General features: G+C 34.6%; 4 protein-coding genes across 6 annotated transcripts; 3 read left to right on the forward strand and 1 right to left on the reverse strand.

The window, feature by feature from the left end:
- Positions 1-700: 700 nt before the first annotated feature.
- LOC7493219 (aquaporin NIP6-1) lies at positions 701-3,824 on the reverse strand. Of its 2 annotated transcripts, none has more exons than XM_024597207.2 (5): positions 3,295-3,824; positions 2,953-3,177; positions 2,668-2,862; positions 1,977-2,038; positions 701-1,333 (listed from the first exon to the last, which is right to left on the reverse strand). In XM_024597207.2, the coding sequence occupies exons 1-5, from the start codon at positions 3,517-3,519 to the stop codon at positions 1,240-1,242; spliced, it is 801 nt and encodes a 266-aa protein (XP_024452975.1). In that variant the 5' UTR covers positions 3,520-3,824; the 3' UTR covers positions 701-1,239. The 2 variants fall into 2 exon arrangements, with proteins under 2 accessions (XP_024452975.1, XP_002304723.1); XM_002304687.3 differs by having other exon boundaries at positions 701-1,302; positions 3,295-3,795.
- Positions 3,825-10,752: 6,928 nt separating this feature from the next.
- On the forward strand, positions 10,753-16,183 carry LOC7478299 (factor of DNA methylation 1). 2 transcript variants are annotated; one of them, XM_002303805.4, is made up of 8 exons: positions 10,753-10,955; positions 12,033-12,909; positions 13,335-13,516; positions 13,916-14,005; positions 14,101-14,388; positions 14,856-15,065; positions 15,147-15,382; positions 15,818-16,183. In XM_002303805.4, exons 2-7 carry the CDS (start codon positions 12,033-12,035, stop codon positions 15,378-15,380), a joined length of 1,881 nt encoding a protein of 626 aa, XP_002303841.1. In that variant the 5' UTR covers positions 10,753-10,955; the 3' UTR covers positions 15,381-15,382; positions 15,818-16,183. The 2 variants fall into 2 exon arrangements, with proteins under 2 accessions (XP_002303841.1, XP_024453590.1); XM_024597822.2 differs by having other exon boundaries at positions 10,754-10,955; positions 12,021-12,909.
- A 2,023-nt stretch (positions 16,184-18,206) lies between these two features.
- On the forward strand, positions 18,207-24,020 carry LOC7493221 (40S ribosomal protein S12). Its single transcript, XM_052451325.1, has 7 exons — positions 18,207-18,300; positions 21,322-21,651; positions 22,002-22,039; positions 22,187-22,229; positions 22,913-23,198; positions 23,513-23,578; positions 23,660-24,020. The coding sequence occupies exons 4-7, from the start codon at positions 22,222-22,224 to the stop codon at positions 23,717-23,719; spliced, it is 420 nt and encodes a 139-aa protein (XP_052307285.1). The 5' UTR covers positions 18,207-18,300; positions 21,322-21,651; positions 22,002-22,039; positions 22,187-22,221; the 3' UTR covers positions 23,720-24,020.
- LOC7493220 (probable CCR4-associated factor 1 homolog 6) lies at positions 18,731-19,722 on the forward strand. The gene has a single exon (XM_024597297.2). It carries the CDS (start codon positions 18,731-18,733, stop codon positions 19,553-19,555), a length of 825 nt encoding a protein of 274 aa, XP_024453065.1. The 3' UTR covers positions 19,556-19,722.

The raw sequence follows: 24,020 nt of genomic DNA on the forward strand, positions 1-24,020 counted from the left end.
AATTGATTGCTATTAGGCAGAGGAATGCTCTCCATTACGCATTGGTTGTTGATCATAGCATATGATGCTTTATCTGTTCGACAGAATCAGGGAAATGTCGGACAACGTATATAGACCCGCTGGAAATCAGCGTGCTGTGACTCTTGATTATGAATCAATTGATGAATCTTCCTTGGATGCGAGGATCTTTATTTGGTCCAGTTTTATGGTGAACCCTGTTTTTTCAAGGATTGGTCGTTTCTTCATGTTGATGGAGTAAGGAGAGAATTTCCCAAAGGTGACCTTAAGATTTACTATCTAGCCCAATCTAGGATCTCCATCCTTCTCTGTTGGAGATGAGAGGTCTCTCTGAGAGTCTCGCTCCCTTTGCAGTTCAAGATTATTCATGTTGCCCAGTGCCCAGGTTAGAAGGTTTTGAGGATCTTTTGAAAGGTTGGAGCTGTTGGTGGGCACATCAGCTCTGTGGTATATAAGAAAAGCTCTAAAAAATGTCGAGAATGGGGTATAAAATGTCGCTTGGGATATGATGTTTGAAAACCAATATTTTCTTCCAAGAAACTATCTCATTAGAAGTTGAGGAGGCAGAAGGTGGTCTTGGTAGGGAGGAGAGGAAAAGGAGTAGTTCTAGAAAGCACCATTTTTCTGTTGGAAGACATTATTTAGAGGCCTAAGGAGGGGAGAAATATATAAGATCAGGAAGGAGAGGAAATGGAATGTCATGTTTCTTCGACCATTTTGTTACAGAATTTGTTATCATACTTGTAGGCAAGGGACAGCTCCTTTTCTGTCTAGGTTAAATAACGGGAATGACTGGATGACCCTCCCTCTCCCTTCACCTCTCCAGTTCAAGTTCGCACACAATTTAGTCTCAGGTATTTTGAGATAACATCATCCACTTCCAGCTGAGATAGCTAGCACCGCAAGAAATTTCTTCATATACATTAGTAAAAGCCAACCTATTCACATTTTATCTTAATTTTGTGTATAAGCCCGCCAGAATGCAACGTGCAGTAGCTTCATCTTGTTTTCCTCATCTGCACTTTCATCTAACAGCATTCTGGGATTATCTGTGTTGGTTTGTTTATGGTGTTCAATTATCACCTCCTAAAGCTCCTTGCTGCTGATGTTTTCTCATTAGAATCACCATCTTCTTCTGGCAGCTTGACAGCAGAGTAAGTTCCTGCTCCACACAGCGCTCCGAGGATCGGGGCAGTGAGGTAAATCCATATGGCTTTATAGTTATTTACAGCAATGGCTGGCCCTAATGTTCTGACTGGGTTCATTGATGCCCCTGTTGTTTCCCTGCACATGAAAATGAAGACACTCCAATATGCTAATGATGTTTAGATGTTTTAATCTCTGTAATAAAATGCTCTATTCACTACAGACTACTTTATGCACAGGAAAACAAAGAATCTCTCTCTCTCTTTGCTATCTTTTTATTTTTAATATTTGATTTGACACAAACCATTGTAAACATGGAAAAGAATGGCCTTAATCATAGATCATTTTCGATTGACGAATGGGAACAATCTTTGTAGGTTCTGAACCACAAAAAATATGCTGTTGTCGTGTCTCTCACATCAACTTATATGGAAGGGTTAAGCTATACAAGAACTGAAATAGGTTTTGACTCAGTAGCTTTTCTTGGATTCGCCCCTTTTCACAAGTCTTCAAGTTGTTGCTAGCAATAGTGCTTAAATATTCATGTTCTTTACTATGTTTTGACCAGCATTTTGCTCACTGTGATTTTTGGACTCTCCTTAATCAGATCAATAGTGCAAGAATAATTTTTTTTTTATTAACATGATTGATCGGGCAGCTTATGTATACCTCGATTAATTTTATAAGCTCTGAAATTAATAATTATATAATTATCTAGTAATTCTAAAAAGACTCGAATTCATTATCATTAAAAAATAAATCTAAAATTTTATCAGTTTGAAGAATAATTGAAGAGTTTAGTAGAGATATACCCAGCAATGAATATGTTGAGCATGACAGTAGCCCCTACCGCGATTCCCGCCAGCTCACCCACCTGTGCATGGCCACAAATTTTTGTTACAATTGCCAAGCTTGACAGCTTAATTTATGCATCTATTTCAATGTATTGTGTGCATGTGATTACCTAAAACCTGGCAGAAGGGAGAGAGTAATAAATTTGGCCACTGCATATATATATATATATATATATATATATATATTAACGTGGTGTCCGGACTAATTTATGTATATCTCGATTAATCTCATGAATCCTAAAATTAATAACCATGTAAGTTTTTAGCGATTTTAGAAGGATTTGAAAAAGATTCGAACTCATAATTATTAAAAAATAAATTTAAAATCTGACTAGTTGAATTATTTTTTATGGGTTGTAAATGTGAAATTACTCGTGATCCATTCTAGGGCTATTGATTTTATTAAAGGGTGCCAACCATCTTGATTGACTCATGTCGTTTTCTCTTCCCTTTTGGAAAAATTGGGGGAAAAGAAGAGTTGAAAAGGAGAAGGGATATGTAAATGTAATGCTTTCTTTTATACATAAACAATTTAAACAAGGGTATTAGAAATCAAGTTTCAATCCAGCTTTTGCCATTTATTAAGAACCAAAAGGCATTCTTAATGCTCAGTTGAGAAGGTTTGAAGCAAGGAAAGGAAAGTACTTACAGCTCTTGTGTCGGTGGCTACAGCAGTGACAACGAACATGAGAATAAAGCTGGTGATAAACTCTAAAGCAAAAGCTTGACCGTATCCCCCAGAAGGAACTGTGACCCCCCCTCCCATTACAGGGTGAAATATCCCCTTCAATGCAAATGCAGCACATAATGATGCCAATACTTGTGCCCCAATGTACACGGGCACCTGTTCAAAGGAGAGTGATATTAACGGCCAAAAACTGCTAAAATAAGAACACACAACATTAATTGAATAGTACTGTGTATTTTCTTGTACATGTTTCCATGGAAAGTGTTTCAGGGCAGCAAAGGCAATGGTGATAGATGGGTTGAGATGAGCTCCAGAGATGTGGCCTGTTGCTAATATAACGATCATTACAGCTAGTCCGGAAGAGGCAGCAAGGCCAACGAGAGTTTCCGAGCCTTGTGTTTTTTGGTTAACAATGGCCGTGGCTGTCCCAGCAAAGATCAGTATAAGAGTGCCAATGAATTCAGCTCCCACCTGCGGTTTTGGAATTAATATAAGTTATTACATGAACAAAAAACACAAAATGGAAAACGTTAGTTCGTTTTGGTTATTGTTATGTCATAGAAAGTTGTCTGCACACAACATGCATACCTTTCTTGCTAGTGAGACAGGAGGAGGGGGCAGTGAGCAAGAGACAGGAGGCAATCTTCCTTCTTCCATCGCCCATTCTTCCACACTGAAACACTTGCAACTTCTCAATAGGGATTTTCTACCATGAACACCTCTCTCCCCCTTAAACCCACCAAAGAGAGGAGCACCAGGAGTACCTGGTGTTGCTGGGGTTGAAGGAACTGATGGAACCTCTGCATTGTCCATGACTCTAGCTAGATTACCAAAAACAGTCAAAGGCTAAATGAATATAGTATATAGCAAGTGCAAACTATTTAATTAGAGAAGCTTAATGCTCTGAGTTTGCACTTGCTTGTCTTTATGTTTTGAAGGAAGTGAGATGACTGATATTTATAGTACAAAAAGAGAGGACATTAAGAAGTTGACTTAGAGAATCCCTAGAGATGGAGAGAATGAGAGAAGTAGTGGTTGGAACTGCTGGAGATGGGAGGCTGGTAGCCTTTGGAAGTGGACGGTGGGAAATATTGCAAGAAGTCCTGTATTAGAAAAAAAACTTTGAAAAAGAGGCTTTTAACATGAGACATGAATCATTGATTTCCTGTCTTTCCCACTTGGGGTTTTTTATACTCAATGCATTCACTCAATTATATAGTAGACTACACCACCGTGTCACCTTCTCATTAGACTCTGTGCCTGCCTTGAATTTGCTCGAGATCGGGTCGTATAGATTAAACCAACCATGTTAGCATTCGTCAACATCGTAGAGATAGATGAGTCCAATATCTTTGAATCTACCAACTAGGATATTGAAGAACACAAGTGTTTCTCTGTAGCATCTAGCTTTTTTTTTAAGCATAAATTTTTGATAATGAGTCAACATGTTTCCCTCATTCTAAATTTTTCATGCATCAGTAAATCTCTTTGATGCATAAATTCAAGCAGCACACTTCCTATTTTTGCAGTGGTGAGTAAAAACTTGGCAAAATATTGCTTAATTGGTTGGCTATGAATGAAAGTTGGTGGCTAAGAATAAAATATATTAATCCTACCAATTAATTAATTAAGAAGAGAATCAAGTGATACCTCTGGAATCTTTGATAATGACAATCAAGAAACAATTAAAATTTCCACTTAATCACTGATATATCAATAATAGCAGCAAATAATTATTTCTTGTGCACATGTGTGTGTCTACATTCTAATTATATACAAAAAAAAAATAACACTGCAAATTAATAATGGTAGCTAAAAGTAAAAGATTGTAATCGAATTATCAAAGCTGCTCCACTTCTTTCTGTGTTTAAACCAAGATATGCAATCTTTTACACCAGCAGTTATTAAGCTCTCAAGAAATAATTTCACTGTCAGTTTTTATTTCTTCTCATTCATACTTTTCATAACATAAAAGGGAAATCTTAATTATATTATACGTTAGGGTAGTATTTGATTACTATTCCAGGAAAAAAAAATAGAGACAATCTGAACATTAAGGGCGAGAAAGAAAAAAAAAAATAGAGACAATCTGAACATTAAGGGCGAGAAAGAAAAAAAAAACAGAGACAAAACTGCTTTTGATAATGATATTCAAAACAGAGTAACTGTTTGTGCATTTTATTTAATTAGTTGATGATGAATAAGAAATAACAAAATATAAAAATATTTGTTTTATCCTTGATATATATTATCTGCTTTAAAAGGAACTATGCTAGGCCGAATTTGTTCTTCATGATAACAGTAGTCAACTTTGGTTCTTTTGATAAAGTAATTGTATATAGTGTGCATCAATGCATTGCAGAAGCTGTAGTATACGCCTTTCATCTGCTTCATTCAGACTGAAAAAATAATAGGTTTTTTCAGTCTGAATGAAGCAGATGAAAGGCGTATACTACAGCTTCTGCAATGCATTGAGGCTCACTATATACAGCAATGGTTCCGCACACAGTATCATGCTAGTGACTAACACTGAAAGAGGGATCAGTCTCCGACAATTATGATAAGGATGCTGTAAACCTACGGTAGGGGTGTGGTTTTACAAAAGCTAGGCAAGGATAAATGGTGATTTCATGCATGGTATGGCTTGGGTACTAATGAAGACAAGTACCTGTACCTGGAATAATGTTCGCACTACTGTTTTTGATAAAGTGGAACATTTCAAGATCATAGGAGGAACGATGTAAAGAAAACCATAAGAAGAAGTAATTAAGAATATAAATAGGGTGGAATAAATTCGCTTTTTTATGTGAGAACGTATGGCTTCCTCTCTTTTTGAATCTTTTTTCATATGAAACTTTCTATTTGCCCTTTTCCTTCGGTCATCAATTTGATAATCACAGCTCCATATCCATATACATGCATGCATGCATGTATTATTATATAATACTGTCTATGTCAACCTTTATTCTAAGGTGACAGATGACTGACAAGGTTTCATCTCCAAGGGTGTACACAGGATGGGTTACTGAAGGCATTGATCTTAAATTTCCTTTTTCATTTCCAGTGGCTGAACTCCAGTATTGCTTTACCCGATGTTTTTTCGTCGGAAACATAGTGTTTTTCCGACATCAGGTAGAAAAAAGCTGTTTTTATTGACGGATTTTTATCATGACTAATTGATTTAACGATGAACTTTCATCGGAATTCCTCGGGAATATATGTTTTCCCGTCGCCATATCGATGAGAATAGTGTTTTCGACAAGTTGACGTTAGGAATATATGTTTTCATGACGATTTTTGGTCAAAAAAACAACGTTACCAACATATTCTCGTCGGTTAAATTCTTGAAATATGATTTAAGTTTAGTATTTGTGATAAAAAAAATTTCAGTGAATACTGCAATGTTTAAAGAGGTGCGTGTTTCTAAACTTTAGTCCCTGTTATTTTCAACGTTTAATTTTCATTCTCGAATCCCATTTACTCTTGCGTTTAATTAAAGCTTTTGTAGATCAATAGACTCGGTTGGTGCTAAAATTTCTCTGCGTGCATAGCTTCATCGACCAGAAATGGTGTAAAAAGAGTCCTCCATATGTCCTTGTGAACAAAAGCACTTGTGGGGTCAAACGTAAGGTCAGATTTGTGTATCATTTTGTCCTAGACTACACATGTGCGTGTGGTATGTGCACCACAAATAAATCATCAAGTCAACTTATCTGTGCAATGTCGTTGTTCTGCACAAGATGTCGTGTCCTCTTCTCTTCCAAGTTAATTGATCTTTGTATTGAAGGATCAGACGAGAGTGGGCCGCTACAGAGCTAGCTACATATAAACCCCTAGCTCCGGTGGTGGAATACAGGGCATAAAGTCATGAGCCCGGTGAGACAAGATTTCCTAGTGGTGGCAATGAGGCACATGCACATAATTACCAATAATTTCCATACTCATTTTCGGGATTGACTTGGAAAAGAATTTTAGTCATTGCATTAACCCGTGAGTCGCCTATCAATCCGAGTCAAATCTATTTTTATTAAAACATCTTGTTTCTTTCTGTTTTTCACTCATGCTAACTCTGACAAGTTTGAACTAGGTTTAGTCTAGATAGTTAATTGAGTTTTATCATATCAATATTCTGTATAATTTAATTATGAATCATGCTCAAGCTAGGCTCTGAATAAATTAGATTTCTTTAATTAATTGATTAAAAAGAAGCAATTGATTAAAAAAAATGAATTAGATTTCTTTAATTAAAAGTTATGCAGGGTTTATATCAAGCCATAAACTTCCGGGTCACCTTTTCCTTACAATATGATTGTCATACCAACCAAATATAGATAGGTCCAGCAAATGGGACTTCGGCTTCTTGGTGATCTTAAAATCCTGTTCATCTCCCACAACATATGAACATGGCCCATGTTTTAAAGTAAATTATTTATCATCATCATGTATGAGTGTGTGAGTATGCATGGAGCCAGCCCTCTATCCAGTACAGTTATGCAGGAAGATTGTGGAAATTCTTGCTTCGTTTTAGAGATCCAACACCTTTCTATACAGCAGAGGAAAGGAGATGATAAAAAATTCCTTTAAAAATTTAATTTCAGTGATGGAGAAAGTTCAGAATCTTTCCCAATGTGGCTATGTCCTGTTTATTCCCTTTAATTCTCTGCAGAATTTGAAGAACACTAAATTTACTACACCAGCTGATAAAAATTGTTCTGGTCCCCAGTAATGGACCAAAATCATACAAGATTTATCTGTTGAGTTGATCACAAAGGGGTAACATCATTGATGTATGAGATGAATGATTAGCTTAATTAATTTTGTCGAAGGAGATCATTAATTATGAAAGTAGTTGTTCTTCCATGATTATAGAGGTTAGTGGAGATTTGCAGGTGGATATAAGACAAAAGACTCGTGCACATATGTAATCTTAGTGGATCAGGTAGGGCATTTTTGTCGAGTCATTGACGAAAGTTCCTGGTGTTTTTCTTCCTTTTCTTTTCTTTTTCTTTGTAATAAAAATTTCATGGAGAAAATGAACACAGTTTCTTCAACAGAAGGACAGAAATTTCATGAAAGAAAAGAGATTCAGCAGGCAAAATTCAAGATCAAAACAGACATTGGACTGATTTTCATTCTCAAATACAAGAAGAGTCCATGTCTCCGGGCCTGCAGAAACAATCTGGACAGATGAAACAGTATCGCAGCTCAGAGTAACATCCATGCAAGGGATATGCATGTGTCAAAGAGAAATTTATGGGGGCGAGTGCCCTATTATCCAAGCCGTTTATATTTTGCTTTAAATAAAAGATAAATTTACCAGATATATACAAGTTATAATTAGATGATGCATGTTATTTGATAGGATTAAACTGAAAATAGAGTTGTCAATGGCTCATAAGTTAGAAGAAATATGTTGGATTCCAAATACATCAACTTGAGACATCAAAAATAAGATTATATTAATTCTAAAAGGTGTAACTCAACTAGTTAGGTTCTAAATTTGCTTTCTAGAGGCTACCGATTCGAGTTTTACAAATCTTAGGGCCATTGAAAGTTTACGTGGTCGTTAACTTCAGGACCTATAAAATTAGTCGATGTACACAAAAGCTGATCCAGATACCCATATTAATAATAAAAAAAATTCTTTTAAAGTCACGGTAGGTTAGCTAGAAATTTTATAGTATTCATGAGCTCATTTTAATTACTTTATTTTTTTTAATCTTGGGGAGAGATCCTAAGAGAAAGAAGAAATCCCAATTCAATTCATTCATATTTACCCTGCCCGTTTATCAAAATCCTCTTGCTTGTTTCAATTTCAATTTTGATTTTTTAACACTTGATCATTGTACCAGCCAATTTTAGTTTTATTTTTTAAAATTGAGAATCAACTAAGTATCAGAATTCTCCCTCGACATCATGTAATCCCATGTATAGCCAATTGAAAAAAATACAATTAAGTCCAATCCTAAAAAAATAGAAGGGTCAAATTGAAATAAATAAATAAATCAAGGGATGTAAAAGAAAAAAAGAGGCTTCATCTTTCCCCTGCCGGCTGCCCTTTGAACTTAGTCCCAGAAAAAGAGTTTGGATATTCATCAATTATTCAATTTCATTCCCCGTAACTTTAGTGGTTTTATATTAGTAGATTTGTATTCAATTTTGCTAAATCGAGAATGCTTCAAGGTTTGGGTTTGTTCCCCAACACAACGAGTAGACAATACCATTACAACCAACACAAATAACAAAGCCAAATTCCAAATTAATCTAGCATAAAAGAATCAAATCATAAGAAAAAAAAATTGATAACCGGAAAACAGGCCAAATAATTTATTTTTTTATAAAAATGATGTTCAGGTGGATAAAAAAAAATAATTACGATATCTTAGAGAAAAAAACCTTTTTTCTTTTAAAATAACAAAAATAATATAGCTCAGTTCTTAGTAAATTAAATATGAAAAGATAAGATTGAGTTAGAAAGGGAAAAAAACTAGCTCGAGTCAACTTGTTTTAGTATGGAAAGCCTATAACCAGAGTAATAAGAGTCGAGTGAACCCAGATTAACTTGTTAAATTAATGTCTAGAGTTAAAAGATTAAGATAACTCAATAAAAAAAAAACCACAAAGCTCATTTAAAAAAACTATTGGACGATGAAACTAAAAAATAAAATAATGTTAAGCTGCGTTAACTTTTCAAACCCATAACTTGTGTGTTTTGTTTTTTTGTTTTATATTAAGGATGTTTTTGGGTAAAAATAAGTTAGGAAATGTATTAAAGGAAAAAAAATAGTTGCTTGATTTTTTTACCACTATTGTGATGGCCAAATTCTAGATAGACAAACGACACATTATCCACCCCTTAAAAAAAAAAATTAACCAAGGCATGCTAGCCTGGGCTAGCAAGCCCACATAACCAGCCTAACTTCTTCTTACTCTTCTTTTTTTTTTGCTAATTTCATTATTCAATGCTTAGTTGATTCTTCAATGGAGTTCATAATCTATTTTGGTTTGCGTTTTGTAAGTTTATCATAGTCTCAGCACAAATGTCTTGGTATTTAGTTAGTGTTTAATTTTATAAATATCTATTTTTATTGTCATATAATTAAATAAAAAATAGTTTTGAAAAAAAAAGGTTACTAAACTAAGTTAAGCTCATGACCTGAATCATGGATTTAATAGGTTAACTTGATTGATTGAGAATTGAGTTTTATAATTTGTTTCGGTTTTTTTAAGAGATTATTGTGTTCTCGAACAAATCTTTTAATATTATGTCGATACTTAATTTTACGAGCGTCTATTTTTATTATTATACAATTAAATAAAAAATAATTTGCAAGTAAAAAATTATTAAACTTGGTGGAGTAAAGTACTCAGATCACAGGTTTGACAGATTAAATTATGAAATTCAGGTCAATTTAATATATTATTATTATTATTATTATTATTTTTAAATAGTAAATTAAGTTTTTATTTTTCAAAATAAATCATGTGTTTACCGATAAATTTAATGACACAATTAACGAATTCTCCACAGCATAGCTCGGGCAGTAAGCCATCGATAAAAGAAAACACAAGCAAAAAGTATGTGAGCTGAAAAGGAAACATGTCCAAAGGAAACTACAAAAAAATTAAAAAAAAAAATTCACCAAAATTAGCTATCTCAATCACAACTGTTAAATTTGACTCGATTGAATGGTTGACTTAAAAAAATTTGTAACATTGAATTTCAAATAGAATTGAAAAAGATATTAATCTTGTAAATTTAAATTAATTTAAATTGATTAATGTAATTAAATTTGGTTTAAACTCCATTAGATCAATTCAATTTTTTTAATAAAATAAAATAAATTTTTTTAATAAAAATAATTGACTAAAATTAGCATGGTAACTCATTATTTAACTTAATAACCTAGAAATTCAGGTTATTTTTTAGGATCAATCCTCGAGTCTAGTTTGACAATCAAGAGCACAACCCTTAATTCCAGGGGTTTTTTTTCCAGTTGTTTTCTAGAAGGCTGGGTGTACCAAAAATAAAATAAATATATACGCTTCACTACAGCAAACAAGGAAGTGAGAAAACCAAAAGGACAGTTCACAGTAGTATCCTTGACTGTGACTGACAAACAACCAAATCAAAGCATCAATAAATCTCTTGAGGCACCGACCTTCAACCCGTTCTCACTCCTCCAAGTTCAAAGCACAAGAAAAACCCCGAAAACCAGATAAACTAACTCTCTCCCAGGAAATCGGAGGTAATTATTTTCAAACTTGTCAGACTATTTTCTGTTTTTTTTTTTTTTTTTTATCTTTGCTAATCGTGGCTTAAATTTATGGTTTCTTTTTGCATGCGTGGTGAATGTAAGCTTAGATACGCAATTTATTAAATGGGTTTTTATGTTAGCTAGATTAAGCTAATGATCGGCATGATTAAGGGTTTTTTATATTGTATCTTGCGCTAAATTCGATGTTCTCGCGTTATCTGGAAAGGTCTATTGAAGACTCTGAATAATGAAACGTGGGTTGTTGTTGCTGCTTTTTAATTTTTTTTATCTTCAGCATTGTTTGGCAATAATGTTGGGTTTGATTTAGGGCTTTACTAAAATAAAGCAGATTTCGAATTTATTAGACTGTTTTGTGTTTGGTTTTTAATTTTTGCTAAATATAGCCTCAATTTATGGTTTCTTTGCATGTGCACTGAATGTAAGCTTAGATACGATATTTATTGTAGTGGGTTTTTGTTGGTAACTTGATGAAGATAATAATCGGCATGTTTGATGGTTTTTATTACGTGTTTAGTACTAGAATTGGTGTTCCTCCTGCATTATCTGTAGAGATTTGTTGGAGAAGCTGAGTGTTGATAATGTTTATGTAGGAATTCAGCTTTTTTTGGTAGAAATGTTAGGTGTTTGTTTGTTTGATTTAGGGCTTTGCTGATGTAGAGGGAATTTTGAAATTTAAAATTGTGTGCATTGAATGTATGTGGGTTACAGCCGCTTATTAGGGAGAAAATGGGCTTTGTTTGGTAAGAATAGTTGGATTATTGGTTGCTGTGATTAAGGGGTTTTGTACATGTTTGAGAAATTTGAGCAGGACTTGTTTGAAAACATCACATGTCGATTTAAAGGTTCTAATGAGTGTTTTTTTTTCTTGCATGTGTTGTTGGTGTGTTTTAATGGTGAGTTTGGAACTTAGTTTTAGTGTGCTATTATTATCACTAATCATATGTTGAATAACAATTCTGCATTAGCTATAGTTTAGTAACTTTGAAGGATTACTGTTAGTTCACTGTATTAATGCTCATAACCTTGAAATTCTAGTATACTGGTCAGATGGATCATAGTTCTGAAGAAGAGTCAGATATAAGTGAATCAGAGATTGAGGACTATAAGGACAAACCGCTAGAAGATTTGAGGTCGGGGAACCTTAGAGTGAAGGTGAATGGGTTCCTAAGATGCCCTTTCTGTGCTGGTAAAAAGAAGCAGGACTATAAGTACAAGGATCTGCTTCAACATGCAACCGGAGTATCTAAGGGTTCTGCCAGCAGAAGTGGAAAACAGAAGGCAAACCACCTTGCCTTGGCTAGATATTTGGAGATTGAACTGGCTAACGAAGCAGAGCAAACTCCACGCCAGGTTGTGCCACAGCCCATCAAGCCACCTCCAGAGCAACAGGAGCTCTTTGTATGGCCATGGATGGGAATTCTTGTGAATTTGACTGAGCAGAGGGACAATGAGTATTGGATGAAGAAATTTGCTGAATATAAACCCTTAGAGTTTTGTACCTTTTTGAATGAAGAAGACCATTCCACCCAGGCCATAGTGAGGTTCAACCGTGATTGGGATGGCTTTATGAACGCAACAAGATTTGAACAATTATTTGATAATGCAAATCATGGTAAAAAGGACTGGAAAACGAGGAAAACACAACCTGGATCAAGCATTTATGGCTGGCGTGCTCGTGCTGATGATCACGATTCTGATGGGCCAATAGGGGAGTACCTTCGCAGGGAAGGAAGATTGAATACTATTCCTGCCATTGTTCAGGAATCTAATGAAAGCAGAAATACTGTTGTGGCACACCTAGCTGATAAAATTGACGAGGCAAATAAAAATCTGGATAAGCTGCACTACAACTTCAATGAGAAGAACATGTCTTTAAGAAGGATGCTTGAAGAGAAAGACAAACTACACTATGCTTTTGTTGAAGGTATGTTCCTTTCTTTTTGTGAGCATCTCATTGGTATTGGAACAGTACACTTGCATAATTTGCATAAATGCGAGTTAATGGGTGCCTATGTTTCTAGTACATCACCATGCTTGTGTGCAGATTCTTATCTCCATTGCACACTCTTTGTTCCAAATTGCTTTGGGAATATCTGTTTGTCTTGTCTTGCTGTAGTTAGACATGCAATTCTCCTGTATTTATCCATAAGAGTTGAATATCCACAGTAATTGTTTCTTTTTTGAACATGACATTCACCCAAACCAGAAAGAAGTTTGAAGAACTGGATGCTTTTGTTTTATTTTATCAACATGTCAAAAGTTTTATCCCATTCATTCAGGTGTGGAGTCCAAATTTTTATCCCTGACTTGGATAGTACTTGGATCATATGGTTTTTAATTGTTTATCAGAAACAAGGAAGATGCAGCGACACGCACGTGAAAATGTTCATAGAGTATTGGCAGAGCAGGAAAAATTGAATGATGAATTGGAGTCTAAGAAAAAAAAGCTTGATTTCTGGAGCAAAGAATTGAACAAACGTGAAACAGTAACTGAGCGTGAGAGGCAAAAACTTGATGACGAGAAGAAAAAGGTAACATAAAGATTCAAACCAATTCTGAAGCAGGAATGGTTAGTCTCTCCACATCAACTTATCTTAGTGATGACGTTTTCTTTTTTCCTTCTCTTCTCTTCTCTTTTCCTTTTTATTTATTTTATTTTATTTTATGAAGAGTTTTATTACCAATTGATTGTTTGCTTTTTGATCGATGAATATGTCATGTTATTTTAATTTACGGTTGTTTTCCACAAGGGCAATAAACTGGTATAGTCCTAACAAGCTTTCAGCTTACAAGAATAAAAGGCATTTTAATGACTGGCTTATATAGATCAAATAGATAAAAACACTGGCATGAAAGATTGAAATGCTGATACATTTTTTATGTCCAGTTATATATTGTGCTCAGCACTGACTTTTTTATGGTCCTCCTAGAATGATACGAGGAATAGTTCTCTCCAGTTGGCATCCATGGAGCAGAGAAAGGCTGATGAGAATGTTTTAAGACTGGTTGAAGAGCAAAAGGTGTGCTTCTTAGTGCTAGGTGCATTTTATTTTGCACTTCTTTTTATCTTATGGTTTCTGTTGCTTTTAATTTATGGAGATGTCCAAATTTTCAGAGAGAGAAAGAAGAGGCCTTAAAGAAGATACTTCAGTTGGAAAAACAGTTGGATGCCAAACAGAAGTTGGAAATGGAGATTCAAGAGATAAAAGGGAAATTACTGGTGATGAAGCACCTTGGAGATCAAGATGATGCAGCAGTTCAAAAGAAGGTGGAGGAGATGAAGGATGAGTTGAGCCAGAAAGAGGATGATTTTACTGATATGGAATCTCTGAATCAAACTCTCATAATTAAAGAACGCCAAAGCAATGATGAACTTCAACAAGCACGAAAAAATTTAATAGTGGTATAACTTTCCTTTCTCTTTTTATCATTGTTTCAAGTTTCACACAGTTAACTGAATCAATGTAATTTTTTTCCCTAGAGTTTAGGAATTATAGAAAACAATGTCCTTGAACTCAGTTTCTTGTCTTGGCACATGGGGTTCAGTTACTAATAGAGAATGATATGACAATCGATTGGCATCAAGCCTACTTGGAGGGTAAAGGAAATGTAACCAGAAATGTGAGAGAATTCAGATTTTTATTTCTCTTGGCTGATAAAATGGAAAATACAATTTGTGACATAATTGTATTCTGCCTAATTTTGGGCACGGGGACCAAGTAGTTTTTTAGGTCTAACTTTCCATGAATATTCTCTACCTGTACTGTCGATGAATGAAAGTGAATTACATACGAATAATCGTGTATTTATTGGATAATTCTAATATGAAATAATGGAAGGCAGTTTCTTCCCCCCTCCCCTGTTTTTTAGGGTCTGGGAGATATGCTGGGTGCTCGAACTCTTATTGGACTAAAAAGAATGGGAGAAATTGACGAGAAGCCCTTCCATAATGCATGCAAGGAAAGATTTCCTGAGGACCCATTGTTGCATGCTTCCACTCAATGCAGCTTGTGGCAGGAGAAATTGAAGAACCCAGCGTGGCATCCATTTAAAGTTATTGATGTTGATGGGAATGCAAAGGTATTTTTTTTTCCTTCCTCCTCTCTTGGTGAATAACTGGAAGGTTGAAAGTTTAATCGTATGGTATGATGCATGATTCAGCAAATACTAAATGAAGAAGATGAGGAGCTACGAAACCTCAAGAAAGAGTGGGGGGATGAGATATACACAGCAGTTGTTACAGCTTTGAATGAGTTGGAAGAGTATAATCCTAGTGGGAGATATGTGGTTTCAGAGCTCTGGAACTTCAAAGAAGGAAGGAAAGCCACATTGAAAGAGGTCATTGCCTATATTGTGAAGAATATAAACACTCTCAAGCGCAAGAAAGCAACATGAAGGTTAGCTCAACCAGCTTTCTTGATTATTTTATTTATATATATATATATAATTCATTGCTCGAGTCAAATCTGATAGTTAATCAATACGTAATTCTTACTTTTAAAGTCATTGAGAACTTATCCATCGTTCTGTATAAATTATCGATTCTATGAGAGCAAGAGTTAAAAAAAACCATGGTTGGCACCGTATTAAGCTCAAAAACGTTTATAATGGTTTAGTTGATGCCTCTAATACATCAATCCATGTTTTCCTTTTCAACCCAAGATGCACTAGGTTCATAAATACCTCCATTGTTATCATGTACTATGGGGTGTTGTACTTATAAAATGAAGCACGAATCTGAAGCATCTGCACATTGCATTCAAGTTTCCTAGACACCAAACTCCTTGTAGAAGTTTGTTGCACCACGGTTTAATCTTGACATTGAATGCCAGGGAACTCTCGGAGAAGGTGGGAAGTGTAGTTTAAAGAGCTGGAGGTGTGCAGAAACTTAAGAGGTTGGAGCAGGTGTCAGGTGACATGAAAATTGTGGACCATAAGTTGTTGGAGCAGGTTTATGCTGCCACCAAGATATGCTCAATCTAGATGTGTGGTACTACGAAACTGTTGGCGTCAGACTCAATTCTCCAACAATTGTGAACTTAATTTTTATGGAAGAAATTTTTCCTGCTGAGTGCAGCGGGATTTCTCCAAGGTTATAAATTTTCTGTTACCACTAGTCATTATTTTCCATGGGACGAGGTTAAGTAATGTCTTGACTTTTAATATTAGTTGGTTAATGAAGTATGCGCTTTCTGTAAGGCGTTGTGGGGGTGTTTGACTTTGGAGTTTAAAAAAAATTGATTTTTTTTTTTTTGTTAGTGTTGATAATAAAAATAAATTTTAAAAAATAAAAAATATATTATTTTGATATATTTTTAAATAAAAAATATTTTAAAAACTAATTTTTATTATAAATAGAGAGTGGAAATAAAAAGTAGGGGGCGATAATGGGGATATGTTGGAATGTCTTTTAAAATGTCTTTGTATTTTATTTTTCTTACACTAATTAGACGCAACTCAAGTCATTTTATATGCTATTATAAACTAATGGGAAAACCATTAAAAAAAAAGGCCTCGAAAAACATTAATTTTGATGATTTCTCAACACATGCATTTCTATGAAAGCAATTATCACACGCTAGCATACATGAAGATATCATTGGCCAGTTATTAAAAAAAAAAAAAATACTTGAGGCATACGTGTATTGCTGCATTACAAAATTCATTAGATTGTGGGCAAATTGGTTTTTTCATGGTCTTTTTATATTTTTAGTATGGTAAAATAAAAAATGACTTAATTATGTTTTAAAGCAAAAAGGTTAACCTTGTGTTTAAAGTTTTTTTCAATTAAAAAAAAATAGTAAAATGATTAAATTAATTTTAATATCAAAACTTACTTCTTTTTTTTAAAGGCTTTTTTTTTATTATGTTTTTTTTTATTATAAAAAAATTTAAGAGGTGATTTGATAATTTAATTAAAATAAATATTATTAAAAAATAAGTAGTTGACACTTGCAGCTCATTAGTTAGTGTGTGGATAGTGCCCGTGCATTTTGAGGGACACATATTGTATTTTCTAGTGGACAAATGCTTGCTTACAAAGCAGCGTTGAAATCTTCTCAACGGTCCTCTATTACTGGACAACATGTGTGGTCAATAGACCTCTAGTTGACACCAATGACTTTTTCATTTTTTTTTCTCATTTCTCTTCGATTTTCATGTTAAAGCTTTCAATATTTCAAAGTAATTTTTTAATTTGTTTTTTCTTTAGATTTGGTCCATGTTTTTTAAATACTCTTTATTTTATTTGAAATAATTTATAAAATTTAATTTTTTTTAATTCCATCCTCCTCCGTTTTCTTCATCAATCATATTTGGATTTTTATTGCTATTTTTTAATAATTTTATTGATTTATTCTATTTTTTTAATTTCATCCCTTGTAGTTTAATTTCATTTAATTTTTATATCAGATTTGATTCTTATTTTTTTTATTGCTATTTGTTTTATTTTTTAATTTTGGATGATTAAAAATTTTATTTTGTGATTTTTTCAAACTTGCTTTCCATGGGTAATTCGATCTTATGTCTCGAGTTACGGGTTTCGAAAATTAGTCTGATTTGACTGTATTTTCGTTCTTATTTTATACTTTTTTCTTAATATATATATATATATATATATATTGTTTAATTTTATAATTTAATATTATGTTATTGAGCTATTCCTTGTTGCAATCTAAAAAATAAAATAAAAGTTACTCCTTCACTAGATCTTTATATGTAGATATTGTTTAATATTGCGGTTCAATTGTACTTTTAAAAATTTCTGAATTTTTTTAGCTTCAAATTAATATTTTTTACGCGCTAATATTAAAAATAAAAAAAATATTATTTTAATATATTTTTAAATAAAAAATATTTTAAAAATGATCTTCTTCACAATCTCAAATAAATTCGTTATCTTTACTTTTTTTTATTCATTTATTTAATAAATACTATGGGTCAAAGAACATAAATGCTGCTGAGGAGGTGAGCAGGGAAAATAAGGATTCTTTTCCCTCGAAACTCTCTAAAATCAAAGAAGAGAAAAGAAAAGGAATCAAATTATCAGAAACTTTTGTTTTCTAAAAAAAAAAACAAGAAGAAGAAACACAAAATCAAAAGACAAATTAATGGTATCATTTTTTACCATATAAATAAATAAAAAATTGAAAAAATATCTCTTTCCGTATCCGCTTCTTCTTCCTATTCTTTATAATAACAGCCATACACACACCCTTTTTTATTCTCTAGTTTCTCTCTCCAAATGACTGTCTCTCTCTCTAGAATTTGCAGCTTTAGATCTCTTATCAGATCCTTCAAATCTCTCTAATTTCAGGTCAGATCCCACTCCCTCCCTCTCTCTCTAGAATTTCTGCGTTTTTTATTGATCATTGATTGCTTTAGATCTCTTATCAGATCCTTCAAATCTCTCTAATTTCAGGTCAGATCCCACTCCCTCCCTCTCTCTCTAGAATTTCTGCGTTTTTTATTGATCATTGATTGCTTTAGATCTGCTATTCATTTCTTTGTCAGATCTCCGTGTTTGCTTTGTTTATTTTAGATTATTTTGCTGCTCCTGAGCTCTAAGGTTCAGAGCTGACATGGGTTTTTTTTTCCTTCTGAAATTTGGTTGCAGATTTGGTTTTTTGAATTGGGTGACTGATAGATTTTGTTAGGGTTCGGTGCTGATTTTGAATGTTTAGTTTCATTAAACATTTGGGGTTAAGAAATTTTGTTGTGGGTTTGATTTTGTTCTGGTTTTTGTGATGTCGCTGTTGCCGAAAGGTGATTCCATTCACATTCGTGAGGTGTGGAATGACAATCTCGAAGAAGAATTCGCGCTTATCCGTGAAATTGTTGATGATTTCCCTTATATTGCCATGGACACTGAGTTTCCGGGCATTGTGCTGCGTCCGGTGGGTAATTTTAAGAATAGTAATGACTATCATTACCAAACTTTGAAGGATAATGTGGACGTGTTGAAGTTGATTCAACTGGGTCTTACCTTTTCAGATGATCAAGGGAATTTACCAACTTGTGGCACTGATAAGTATTGCATTTGGCAGTTTAATTTCCGCGAGTTCAATGTGAATGAGGATGTTTTTGCAAATGACTCGATTGAGCTTTTGCGTCAGAGTGGGATTGACTTAAATAAGAACAATGAAAATGGTATTGATGCTGTGAGATTTGGTGAGCTCTTGATGTCGTCTGGGATTGTGTTGAATGATAGTGTGTACTGGGTGACTTTTCATAGTGGTTATGATTTTGGGTACTTGCTTAAGCTGTTGACATGCCAGAATTTACCAGATACACAAGCCGGGTTCTTTAATTTGATCAACATGTACTTTCCAACTCTTTATGATATCAAGCATTTGATGAAGTTTTGCAATAGCCTTCATGGAGGGTTGAACAAGCTTGCAGAGTTGTTAGAAGTGGAGAGAATTGGGATATGCCATCAAGCAGGTTCGGATAGTTTGCTTACAGCTTGTACATTCAGGAAATTGAAAGAAAATTTCTTTAGCTGCTCATTGGAAAAATATGCCGGTGTGTTGTATGGTTTAGGTGTCGAGAATGGACAAATTACTCATTGATTATGAAAAATAGAAAATCCCCCCGCCCCCCCCCCCCAAAAAAAAAAAAAAAGAAAGAAAAAAGCTTAGAAAGATGCTTTTTTCAACTCTATGTGGTGTCTGACACCAGAATTTTATGTACGCTCTTGTTCAACAAGTTATTGATATATGAACATGCTTTCTGTCTACTTGCTTCACTTTCTGAATAAGAGTCAATAATGTGCTTAGCTTCATGGTGACATAAATCATTTTGTTAAATGAAGATACAACATTGATAGTTCACTTCGCAATTCTGATACGTAGTTTGTCTTTATCCATAGCCAGCTAGTGCAGCTTCCAGACAACTGAATTCTGCTCCAGGGACAAGATTATTTTTCCTGTTCATTTTCTTAGTGATTGTTGGATTGTTTCTCTATGAACTTTATGTATCTCTCTGCTTCCTTAATATATGAATTGTTTCTTATTCGTGCTCCTCCTTGGTTCTTAGTTATAGATTTATAATCATTTACAGTAGTATCCTGCATCATAGAGTACTTAGTTTCAAGTGTCAATTACTGCTTTTAGTTTTACGTAAACACAATACTGGTTCACAGATGATGTCAGATAATAAATGATGTGACATCTCCTTATACCAGTACGAGTAAAATCTCCTCCACCACCTCCTCCTCCTTGGTTTTGGTTTCTCTCTCATTGCGTTAGCCTCAGTAATGTGTATACTGATGGCAACTCTGTCTGTTGATTGTTTGGGTTTCTTTTATTGTATAAAAATTACTTTGCTCATCATTTTCTTTAGCATTTGCACTATCCCCGGTTAAGGTTTTTCTCAAGTTACCTGTCAAAATTACTTTGCTGAATTCATCTCTCCACTCAACTGCTCAATGCGTCAGCTATGTTACTTGGTCAGGTATAGCTCTACTACTACATATTTTTGTGTCTTATCCGATCCATTGAAGTTGATGCTTTATCAATGTGGAGTTAGTATTTTCTTCCATCTTCTCAATCGTCTGACATGTTTCATCTTTTCAGCATAGGCACTTTTTGTCTTCTTCCAACTTACTTTGTTATTCTGGTTTATTTTTACCCAGTTGGATTTTTTGGAAAAAAAAAAAAAGAGCTTGCCTTCTTTACTCTGAAAGTGATGCAGGACTAAGGTCTCAGTTCCATGATCTTTACTGCAATAATCAGATTTAGCAGAAAATTGACTTTGTGGCCTTGAAATCTTTTTACCTTTTGAGTTCAGTAGAGGTTCATTATCCAAGCAGATTCTAAAGATGATGCTGGCCCAAAGTCAAAATGTAAAAGAACTAGACTTGCTTGATGGCCTCCATGAGTGGTCAAAATGTAAGAGAACTGGACTTTTAACTTCTTGATGGCTTGCATGAGTGGTCAACTATGATTAAATGGTTCCGTTAGTAACTTGTATCGTTAAGTGGTTAGTTGTATCCCCGTTCCCTTTTGCTCTGCTCATGTACCCATTTCTCATGGTTTTCGAGATGCAACAAGCATACAATTGCATTGCAGTTTGCAGTGGCAATTTTCAGGTAATGGCATTTTTCCTTTCGAAGATGACATGGGTCAACTATGATGCTTTATGAATGTGATAGTGCATTAATTAGCTCCGGAATCATAATGTTGTAAGGTGTAAGATAATGTTAATTGCAGGAATTTCTCGGTTGTGCAGGTCTTTTTCTTTTTGGTCAGCTTCTGGGTATGCCAGGATTTCCTAATAAGCTATTATCAGTATCTGCCGTCTGATTCTTCTATCTTTTCCCCTTCAATGTTTTCAGACTCTTTTAGCATCAGCTAGTTAGCAACTACTAATGGAGTCTTGTGATAAACCCTAACGAATGAAGAGAGTGGATTTCTCTCGGCCGCAGAGTTGGATATTTGCTACAATTCACATGCCAAGTTGATAGAGAACATTGAATTGCTTTGCTCTGCTCTGCTCTGGAGATATGCCTGTATGCTAGATGGTACCAGCTTTTAGAAACAGGCATGTTCCAATGTCTATTGAAAAGACAACAGGTTTAGCCCAGCATGCTACCTTGTTCGAACGGTGAAGGAACCAACATCAAATTACATAACATGAATATGATGATAAGCCCATTGCTGTTTAGGTGGGGGATCAAAAAATGCCACTTATTATTTTCAACATGATCATAAATAAATAAATAAATAATTTAATAAAATCCATGTATTTAATTAATAGAAAATTGCATTTAAAAATAATAACTAATAAAATAAGATTTCTTATTCGTTAAAGAAAAGAAAAGGAATTAAATATTTCCGTTGGACCGAGCTCTGCTTCGATTCAATTTTATCGAGGCCTGGCTGGATATTGGACCTCAGGGCCTAGGATAAGGAATTGAAGGACAAGAAGGTCGCTTAGAAATTTAGGGCTTTTTTTAAAGTTTTTGCCCTACTTTTATTATCGTCTTCCTTTACGACCCTCCAATTTGCTCCGCAGGCACACAAGCAGCAGGAGGCCTACCTTCACTTGCAAAGGTCTTTGTCCTCTTTCTCTTGCATCAAGCCATCTTCAGTTTCAGTTAGTTAATGTCATCAAATCTTGAACTTGTTCTGTCCTGTTTGTAGTTGATCAGTATTGTTTGAGTACTGATTTTCTGTTTTGGCTTTCTTGTGGTTTTGCAGTAAGGAGATTCTAACATTATCAACAAATCCCAAAAATGTCAGGGTATGTATCTGTTTTAATAAATTATAATTTCAACCCATGCTTGTTTGTGATTTCCTGTTTACTAGCTATTATTGTGTGTTTAACCCATGCTGTTAGAGGTTAGTTTGTAGTTTATGATTTTGGGTTTTTCTTATTGGTTATAATGAAGTTGCACATTTGATATGCTAGGTGCTTCTTCTTCTTCTTCTTTTTGCTGTTACTTGTGGTGATTGTTGACATGGTGAATTGATTTATTTCGCTTAAGAATTGCGAATGGTTTTTATGCCTAGAGTTTAGGCACGTTTCAACCCATCATCTTGCAAGTGCATCTTGATTTCTTGGAATTTTTGAGCTTCCATTCAATGATTCCAAGTCTTTGAATGTTAGGCTTTTGCCAGAGGCCTCTGACATTTTTATTCAAGAAAAAAACTAGTGATAGAAAGGACAATGTGGTAACTATCGTATTTTGATAGAAAGGCCTTTGATGCGAATTTTGATGCACCAATCAAAATGTATTATAGATTGTTACTTATGGCCCACTTAAGGGTGGTGCATTTTGTATCCTCTTCCTTCCCCAAAATAAAAAAACAGAAAGTATCTATCGTATTTATCTGATGTGGGGTTTTTGTTGTTTGATTCTTGAACTGGAAATGATGGTTTGTGCCATCATTATTTATTGTATTTGAATCTCCTCATCTTTGCAGTGAAGAGACTCCCGCTCCTGCTGAGACTCCTGCTCAGCCTCTTGAGGCCATGGACTTGATGACAGCATTACAGCTTGTTCTGAAAAAGTCTCTAGCTCATGGTGGACTTGCCCGGGGCCTCCATGAAGGTGCTAAAGTGATTGAGAAGCATGCCGCCCAGCTCTGTGTATTGGCAGAGGACTGCAACCAGCCAGACTATGTCAAACTCGTTAAAGCACTCTGTGCTGATCATGGTGTAGGCTTATTGATGGTTCCCAGTGCGAAGACCCTTGGCGAGTGGGCTGGAGTAAGTTCTTTTTTATTAGCTTTTTTATATGAATCATTAATGTTTTTAGTCTACATATAGCTTAGATGTAAAACTATGGTATAGGGCCTTTTTTTCCTCATCTATTTTCTGTAGCACATCATGTTTTTCTTGCCAGTGATGGAGTTATTGTTAGCTAGGTCAAAAGAGTAAAACAGCTTGTTGTTTCGTATTGAATTAATAGATATTGGCTTATTGCAGATCATGTTACCATTTTTTTCCTGTGAAAACTTGCATATGTATTTCCATTAAATGATTTTTTGTCACAAAACCATAACCTTTATTTACTGGTGCAGTTATGCAAGATTGATTCTGAGGGCAAGGCCAGGAAGGTTGTTGGTTGCTCCTGCGTTGTTGTGAAGGTATGAGTCCTTTAAGGTATTGCATGTTTGTACTGGATTGTCATCTTTAGGGTTAACCTTTTTTCCCTTGCTGGGTTGCAGGATTATGGTGAGACAAGTGAAGGCTATAATGTTGTTCAGGAACATGTCAAGTCTCACTGAGTCAAAACGGTTCTCTAATTTAACAGGGTCTGATTTGAATTTCATTTGTAGAGACCTTCACTCCATGTTTCCATGGACCCACAATTCTATGGGGGTGTTTTTTAGTGTTTTCTGGTCATCAATCTCATGGTCAGGGAGTTTTGAGTCTTCTAGTTGCCTATGACTTTAATCAAATTGCTTCCTATTGTTTTGGTGAAACACCTTTTTATTGATGTATGAAATTCAGAATTAGCACATTTTTAAGACATCAATTAATAAATGACATGCAGAAGTAGCTCATCAGGCGTAAATGTTTTTTGAA

The sequence above is a fragment of the Populus trichocarpa genome, chromosome 3 (genome assembly GCF_000002775.5).
Source record: "Populus trichocarpa isolate Nisqually-1 chromosome 3, P.trichocarpa_v4.1, whole genome shotgun sequence".
Classification (NCBI taxonomy): domain Eukaryota; kingdom Viridiplantae; phylum Streptophyta; class Magnoliopsida; order Malpighiales; family Salicaceae; genus Populus; species Populus trichocarpa.